Here is a 9,573-nt window from a genome sequence, read left to right as displayed (position 1 = left end):
TCCTCCTGCTGTTTTTTTCACTCTGATCCTGTGATGGGTGATGTTCATGTACTTTTAGCTCTCAAAGAATTGGTATATATTAATGTTTAGATTTGAGGGCTTACTTTCTGCGGTACTCTTTCTTCTAGTGTTTCACCGTTTTATGCTTCCTGCTGCTTTGTTAGCCCCAACTTTCTGACACCTCAGTCCAGTAAGGCTCTAGGTTCTGCTTAACTTATAAGCAGGTTGTGTAATGCTGTTAATCAAAAATGCAGAAATCTCGGAATCTCACTTGGTACACTTCTCATTTTCAAAACTCTTTTCTCGTGTCTTGTTTGCTTTTTCCTAAGTCTGCTTTGATCTCTCTTAACAGTTGCTTAGTTTAACTATCAAACTAGAGTTCTGGCAAAGTTTATACTCAGATTTGGAGTCTCATTCTTCCAATAGTTTTCTCACTTCTAGATAAATGTCACTAAATCTTCAGCTCATCTACCAGTCCTCAATTCTGTCCTTTGTCACCTTTGAGGAGGTAAACTGGTTTTCTGCCTGCGGAGCTGTGGACTTTGGGGTGGGTACCTTCATGCAAAATAGCCACAAACTTAAGAATTCTTACTCACTGTTATCATTTAAGAATAAACTCTCCTCCAATTTTTGCCTACTTTGGTGTCCTTCCAGTGCCTTCTATTACTTTTATTATGTATTGTGTACATATTTTAAAATTATCATCTGAGGAATTGTTTTCTTGACCAGTTCACTCTATTATTGCTAGATATGTCACATCATGCATTTTTTAGAATTTATTTTTAATTGAAGGATAATTGCTTTACAATAATGTGTTGGTTTATACTATACATCAACATGAATCAGCCATAGGTATACATATGTCCTCTCTCTCTTGAACCTCCCTCCCACCTCTCACCCATTCCACCCCTCTAGGTTGTCACAGAGCCCCGGTTGGAGTTCCCTGAGTCATACAACAAATTCTCATTGGCTATGTATTTTACATATGGTAGTATATGTGTTATCATGCTATTCTCTCCATTCACACCAATGCATTTTAAAACCATATTCTTCCTGCATAACACATTAATCTTAAAGGAGAAAAAAAATTACCTCATTGGCGAAGCCTGAAAAATTGTTCTGCCCTTGTAATTCACTGTAACATACTTCTGTTGTAGTACCCTTACCACCAGTCTTGTAGATTTGGGTTGACACATACTTTCTTAAAAGTATGTGTTGCATGCTTTGCAGCTGTAACTTCTTGTGAGCAGAGACTGTGTGTTGTATATCTTGGCACCCAAGTAAACTAATGCAATTTGGGATTGCAAAGTGACTTCACAATACATTTTTAGAATGAGTTATTAAGTAAATATGGTGGCAAGTACTTATACTTTGATTTTTAGTTGTTGTTGCTTCCCTTATAATCTAAATCACAAAACAAGAAAAATGGTAGGCTTTATTTACAAGTTTCATATGAATGCCAGAAAGGAGCAGGATCAAAACTAGTCCCCAAGGATTTACCTGGCAGTCCAGTGGTTAAGACTGTGCTTCCACTGCAAGGAGCACCGGTTCAATCCCTGGGTGGGGAGCTGAGATCCCACATGCTGTATAGGACAGCCAAAAGATAAAGTAAGTTATAAAATAAAAAACTAGTCCCCAATTTCTGGTCAATTTTCTGATCACAGTTCCAAACCATTACAGGGATCAGTGTCATTCAAAGATGTGACTGTGGACTTCAGTCAGGAGGAGTGGCAGCACCTGGATCCTGCTCAGAAGACACTCTACATGGATGTAATGTTGGAAAACTATTGCCATCTCATTTCTATAGGTAAGAAAAATTCTTTGAAACTTTCAGTAGCATGCATTTCCTTTCAGAGTGCCTAAAATACATGTGATCTTGGTCTTCAGGGATGAATTCTTTTTGGTTGACAAAAAGGATAATTGTGTCTTCACTTGCCTAGTACAAGGTGTTAAGTTTACTCTTACACAAAGGAGTATCTTACTTTGCAGAATGGAAATTCAGCTTACTGATTTTTCAAATGTATTAACATCTAAGCAACTTAATCCAAATCTTCCCTTAATCAGGGTGTCACATGACCAAGCCTGATGTGATCCTCAAATTGGAACGAGGAGAAGAACCGTGGACATCATTTAAAGGTCATACCCGCTTAGGTGAGTTTCTGACTCTCAGGCAGGTGAAATCTAGTGAAAAATAAATTTAAAGTGATTGTGTGGTGGTGACACCTTTGAAATGTTTTGGTAGTATACTTTTAAAGGATCCTAACCTTTGAAATGACCACTGTGCCTGCAAAAATCTTAAATCACACTTTCAAATATCACTCACCCTATAAAATAGACTTTCCTAATTTGCTTGCCACTCTTAATTGCCTAATTAATTGCCTAATTGCCACTGTTAATCAAAATGTACTGTAAGCCTTCCTTCTTTTAGATCTTTTCATCCATTTCTGTCCTTTTCTAGCTTTCTCAGTCCCTTATTGTCTAGCCATTGTATAGGTTTCTTTTAGGCATTCTTATCTATCTTTAAGAAAGAAAAAATTCTTGGTTAATATTTCTCAGGTGCTTTCTATTTTATCTCTGTATCTTTAGTATCATTCCAGATTTGTTTGCTGTGCTAACTCTGAGTTCCCATTCTCACCACAAGTCTAGCTATTAATTCCCTTGCCTTGGCCAAGACAGATAATTCCATAGTTACTATTTTCTTCCAGTAAGTTTTCATGGTTCATTGTATATGGATGATCATCTTACCTGAAACCATCCCTTGCTTTGGGTAAAACATTGACTTGTTCTTACCCTGATTCTCTAAGTGATTATTTCCAGCTTAGTCTGTTCTCTTTATACTCTGGCCACATTGCCTGGAACAGTGCCTTATACATAATAGTCACATAAATCTTATTTTTTTTAATGTATATTATTTCTCTAGACTCTCAGTCTTTTTTCTCTAATTTGTCATCAAGAGATCTACCTTTTAATTACTAGTAGTATCATCCATTCTGAGAATTTAAACTCTTTGTTTTATATAGATACCTCTAGCACTGACATACTTGGCACATTTCTCCCACCTTCACTCTAGTGCTTCATAAGTTCTGCACTCTGATGTCTTACCTATCCCAACTTTCCTAGCTCTTAAATTCTTTCCCACTAACTATTTCCAGATTATTTTGTTCCTGCTGTGATACCAGCTTGATTGTCTCTGTCATAATCTTTGGGGAACCTCTTCACAGTTTGTGTTTATAAGCCTGTGAAATATATTTACATCCTCCTATATTTTCATTTTTCACTGTAGTTTTCTCACTTCTACATAAATATCATACAGATTGACAGCTACTATATTTCATGTCTTGAAACTGTAATTACAATTTGGCTTTGCTATAATTTTTGTGCTAATTTTTTCAACTTATATTGTTACTTTCCTGACAAGATACTTATTCCCTACTTCTTTTTGTTAATTATATGACATTGAAAGTCTCCTTTATACAAGGATTACCATAGTAAGCCATCATGTGGTCTTTTCAAGTTTTTCTCTTTTGTGGAAACTTGCTAATTTCTATTTGATCTAGTCTCCTAAATGTTCTCTATACATGTAAGGTTTATCATGTCTGTACTTTTCACTGTGTTCACCCTTCTATATAATGTGTATCTTTGAAGTCATGATTTCTTATCCTTGCTCTTCCTTGACTACTCCCCAGCATATCCACCTTTCCTTTTTCTTCATTCCCATGTTGCTTATAACTGTAACACATACAACTCTTAAAGATTATATAATTTGATACTTGACTGTACATGGTTTATGTTTAAGGATTCATTCTTTCAAAGATAATATCCTTTGTACTTTCTTTGCTGTAGTATACATGTTAAGTAGTCAGTTGCCTTTTTTCTGTTTGTGGAACTGTATAGGGGAGATCTCTTTGTCCTCCATTCACAAAGCATGTACTGATAAGTCCTTTCAGAAGTATTTGCTGAGGTCATGGCTCTGTACATCTGATTGAAGTGGTGGATTCTAACAGACACTACCTATCTATGATCTGCAGTATTAATGTAAACTCAGAAGAATACAAAGAACATAACCAATAAAGAATTATGAGAAAGGATTATTGTCAAAGTTTGCATTTTTAATGAAATATTTATGATACAGTATAAGCTTATAAAAAGATTTGTTAGAATTATTTTTATAAACTATAATTGTTTTCAAGTTATGAAGAAACAAATCTTAAAAAAAAAGAAACAAATCTTAAATTGATGGTGGGGCATATGTGAAGGGTTTTGATATCATGGAATGGTAGCATTTTCTTGAAGATTCTCTAAATATGATTAGAAATAAGACTAGGAAAAAAGTCAGCTGATTAAAAGAATGTAAGTAAATCATGTGATTAGGAATAAGTGAGGTATATATACAGCAATAAATATGAGGCTTTACTTATTATGGGTGAGGTTTTTCAGATATGTGGACAACGCTGAAAACTTGTTCGAATATAAAAAGTGAGTTTAGGTGCTGTAAAGTTTTGTTTACAGGAGAAATTCCTTGTATGTTAGTACTGGAGGCAGTGGACTCAGGAAGAAACAGACTTTTGAGCCTAGATTTAACATTGTTTCACTAGATATGGATGATCTCAAATATAATTATAAATTTATAAGAGAAATAAAGGCTAAGGTTAATGAGTGATCTAGAACCACAGGGAGCAATCTTTCTGGTCCACATATGGAAAACTGGAGTTAAGAATGTTACTGTATCGGAGAAAGACTTGATTCTTTCTTTAAACCTCAAAAATTAAGTTAGCAGTTGAAAAGAATAGTTATAATTAATTGTCATGAAAGTTCCTGTTGGGGGACTTCCCTGGTGATTCAGTGGTTAAGAGTCTGGGCTTCCACTGTAGAGGGTATGAGTTCAGTCTCTGGTCAGGGAACTAAGATCCTGCATGCTGCACAATTTGGTGGAAAAAAAGCCATTTGTTTTTAATAAAAATAAAGTTCCTGTTGGGAGTGTTTTCTTTGTACTTCCCTCACAAGAAAAAATGATTCCCAGTTATATGGAGGATTAGAGTGTAGACTATAGGATTTTTTTTCCTAAATGCTAAGAAAATAATTAATGCTTGGAAAGATTTATCGATGGCTGTGTGGAAGGGGGTTGGTGGAACAACTGAAAGTATTTTACCTCACAATCTAGGGATGAACATGTAAAAGCTCTAATCTGTGTCTTCCAAACACTTACCTCTAAAATTTTCCCTGAACTAGCTTTTCCACTAATTTGTCTTGTTCATCCTACTTAAATCTTAATGCCATAGGTTCAGTTTATTGCCTCTAAATCCACCTATCCAAGCATGAATTCCTCTTCCACTATTCTTCTGTCTCTTTCCTTTACTGTTTCTTGTCTTTGTTTCACTTTCTGTATGAAGTTCTGGTACATAGTGCAAATGTTACTAGCATTCATTACTTATTTTTCACCTTTTTCCACACTGAGGCAGAGTGTTTAATTTAGGTTCCATGTCTTTTCCCAGGCAAGGAATAGTTTGTCCTTGATCTTTTTTGGCCTCATACACATATACAATTCCTTTTCATAGAAAATATGTAAGATTCACAAGTTGTTATTAATTATATTCTTTTCTAGAAGAAAACTGGAAAGCTGAAGACTTTTTATTGAAATTCAAGGAACAGCAAGATAAGTATTCTAGATCAGTTATATTAATCAACCACAAAAAGCTGGTTAATGAGAACGGTAGTACATGTGAAAAGACATTTACTTTAAGTAAAAACTCTATTAATTCAAAAAAGCTACCTCCTGAATATGACACTCATGAAAAGATTTTAAAAAATGTTTCAGAATTAATCATCAGTAATCTAAGTCCTACAAGAAGGAGACTTAGTGAGTGTAATGGGTATGGGAAATCACTCCTCAATACTAAACCAGAGACAGCTCACCCTGGAGTCAAATCTCATAATCAACGTGGGAGGACCATCAGTCGTAATGAAACGATCACGCAATATCATAAGATGGAAACACCAGCACAGTCATTTGAATATAATGACTGTGAGAAAGCCTTTTTTAAAAGAGGAGGCCCAATTACACATAGTAGAACTTATAGAAGGGGAAACACATCTGATTATAATAAAAGAAGAACAACTAATATTGAAAAAAAGCATACATGCACTGAATGTGGGAAGTCCTTTTGCAGGAAATCAGTATTGATTCTGCATCAGGGAATTCACACAGAAGAAAAACCCTATCAATGTCATCAGTGTGGAAATTCATTTAGGAGGAAATCCTATCTCATTGATCATCAGAGAACTCACACAGGAGAGAAACCCTTTGTTTGTAATGAATGTGGTAAGTCTTTCCGCCTAAAGACAGCCCTCACTGATCATCAGCGAACACATACAGGGGAGAAATCATATGAATGTCCACAATGTAGGAATGCCTTTAGATTGAAATCACACCTCATTCGTCATCAGAGAACTCACACAGGAGAGAAACCATATGAGTGTAGCGACTGTGGGAAGTCTTTCCGCCAGAAGACAACGCTCTCCCTACATCAGAGAATTCATACAGGAGAAAAACCCTATATTTGTAAAGAATGTGGAAAGTCCTTTCATCAGAAGGCAAACCTTACTGTACATCAAAGAACTCATACAGGGGAAAAACCCTATATTTGTAATGAATGTGGGAAATCCTTCTCCCAGAAAACAACCCTTGCTCTTCATGAGAAGACTCATAATGAAGAGAAACCTTATATTTGTAATGAATGTGGAAAATCCTTCCGCCAGAAGACAACCCTTGTGGCACATCAGAGAACACATACAGGGGAAAAATCCTATGAATGTCCTCACTGTGGGAAGGCTTTTAGAATGAAGTCATACCTCATTGATCATCACAGAACTCACACAGGAGAGAAACCATATGAATGTAATGAATGTGGAAAGTCCTTCAGTCAGAAGACAAATCTCAATTTACATCAGAGAATCCACACAGGAGAGAAACCTTATATTTGTAATGAATGTGGGAAGTCTTTTCGCCAGAAAGCAACCCTCACTGTACATCAGAAAATACATACAGGGCAGAAATCCTATGAATGCCCTCAGTGCGGGAAAGCCTTTAGCAGGAAATCGTATCTCATTCATCATCAAAGAACTCATACAGGAGAGAAACCATACAAGTGTAGTGAATGTGGGAAGTGCTTCCGCCAGAAGACAAATCTCATTGTACATCAGAGAACTCACACAGGGGAGAAACCATATATTTGTAATGAATGTGGTAAGTCCTTCAGTTATAAGAGAAATCTTATTGTCCATCAGAGAACTCACAAGGGAGAAAACATGGAAATGCAGTAATAAATGATGTGATCTCTTTGTGAAGCCTTTCTAAGTTATTGTAAAACTTTGTTTTTTTTAAAGCATGCTTAAACATATATATGAGGTAATTTTAATCACAAATGTAATAATAATAACTTAATGTACTGTACCACATAAATATTTATCTATGTTTACTAGCATATGAAATGGATGTGATCATTGATATTGAACTTTTTATCAGCAGTGAAGCTAATTTTCTAAGTTTTTGAGTTCTCCTGACTCAGTTTATTTTTTTAAGTGCTTATATAGTACATGCAGAGGCAAGATACAGAATGCTTATAAGCATCAGCCTCCATAAGAGGAGGAAAATATGAAATAAACTTCTTGCACTCTTCAGAACAAAATGTAGTTGTTACTACCCCCAAAGTTGACCACTTCCCGGTTTTTAACATGAAATAGTTTTCTTCTTCAAACTATATATGTATTTTGTTATTCATTATAAATTCTTTTGTGTTGTTTCACTCAACATTTTAAAGATTCATACATTATTGCATTTGGCAGTAGTGTATTCATTTACATTCTGTGTACTATTCCATTTTAAGAATATACTGCTATTTATCAATCCTCTTGATGGGTATTTGTATTTTTTTACAATTTTGTGTTGTAATAAAAATGTGGCTGTAAATATTCTTGTATATGTCTGTCTGTGGGGGTGTGTGTGTGTATGCTTGTATTTCTGTTGATTTTATACAAAGACTGAAATTACTCAATCCCAGGGTGTGTATAAAAGGTTTTCAGTTATGGTTGATACTGCCAGAGATCTCTCAAACTTTTCTCAACATGGGATGATTCACTTTGGAGAGTATTATGATATACACGGTATATGTAATTCACAGTGTACTTTGAGTTACATTTTAGTGCTGCATGTTATATTTAGAAATCTTACCACCATATATGTCTTTTTAGCCTCCCCTCTTTATATTATGATTATTACATTTATTATATCTATATACATTGCAAGCCTCATGAGACAGTGTTATACTCCTTGCTTTTTAGCACAGTAAATATTTATAAAAAGAAAAAAACAATTTTATTTTTTACTCAGCAATTTGCCATTTCTATAGCTCTTATTTTTGAAGTTTCAAGTTTTCCTTTGGTATCATTTTCCTTTCATCTAAAGAGTTTTGTTTAGCGCTTCTTTTAGAGCAAACCTGCTGGTAGCAAATCCTCATTGTCTTTCTTTATCTAATATCTTTTATTCTTCATTCTTGATCATTTTCACTGGATAAAGAATGGGGTTGACATTTCTTTCCTTAAAGCATTTTAAAAATGTTCCACTACCCTTGGGCCTTCGTACTTTCAGGGAGAGTTCTGTTATTCAAGGCATTGTTCTCCTATATGTAAAATGCATCTGTATTCTCTGGAAGCTTTTGGTTTTTTTTTTTCTTTGATTTTCAGCAGTTTGGTTATGAGGTGTCTCAGTAATGGTTTCTTATAGTTTATCTTTTTTGTGATACGCTACATTTCTTGAATCTGTCAGTTTAAGGTCTTTTGCTAAACTTGGTAGGTTTTCAACCATTAATTCCTTATAAATATTTTTTTCTTCCTGGTACTTTCTTTTTTCCTTTCACAATCTTAGGGACACAAATGACAAACCCTTTGGTACTGTCCCTCAGATCCTAGAGGCTTTAATAAATTTTGTTTTATTGTAAATCTTTCTCTATTAGATAATTTTTTATTGATCCAAGTTCAGGTTCACTAAATCTTTTCTCTGTTTTCTCCATTTTGTTGCTGAACCCATCAAATAGGTTTTAATTTTCATCATATTTTTTTAGTTCTAAAATTTCCTTTTATACATCTGAAAATTATATAATAAAAAATTTTAATTAAAGTTCCTTAAAACAATTCTTTTTGGTTCTTTTTTTACAGCTTCTGTGTCTCTGCTTAGATTCCCCTTGTTGAAACATGCTTCTAATAGCTGTTTAAAAGTCTGGAATTCTAATGTGGATCATCTCAGTGTTGATGTCTTTCCTTTTTTTCTTTTCCATTGTGAGTTGTTAAAATTGTCCTATTCCATTGTATGCAGAATACATTTTTATTGTTTGCTAGACATTTTGAATAATTTGATTCTTTGAATCTATTTTAAATCCTGTGGGGGGCATAATTTTGGTTTGCTTATCTTAGTAGGTTGAATTCAGAATCAGTGTGTAAGTTCTAAAGTACTTTCTGTGCCCTGGGCTTCCAATGTCAGTTCAGTTTTCAAAGCATTTGCAGTGCCAGTGTGCTTTATCT

At 34.6% G+C, this 9,573-nt stretch overlaps 1 protein-coding gene across 1 annotated transcript; it reads left to right on the top strand.

Moving 5' to 3' along the window:
* The first annotated feature begins 1,677 nt into the window (after positions 1-1,677).
* LOC128071430 (zinc finger protein 567-like) lies at positions 1,678-7,320 on the top strand. Its single transcript, XM_052664302.1, is given in 4 exon segments — positions 1,678-1,807; positions 2,065-2,128; positions 5,574-6,271; positions 6,608-7,320. Coding segments are annotated over 4 exon segments (1,518 nt in total). The 5' UTR covers positions 1,678-1,764.
* The last annotated feature ends 2,253 nt before the right edge of the window (positions 7,321-9,573 follow it).

The sequence above is a fragment of the Budorcas taxicolor genome, unplaced genomic scaffold, assembly GCF_023091745.1.
Source record: "Budorcas taxicolor isolate Tak-1 unplaced genomic scaffold, Takin1.1 scaffold670, whole genome shotgun sequence".
In the NCBI taxonomy this organism is placed as follows: Eukaryota; Metazoa; Chordata; class Mammalia; order Artiodactyla; family Bovidae; genus Budorcas; species Budorcas taxicolor.
This window is presented reverse-complemented; position numbering and strand designations above follow the sequence as displayed.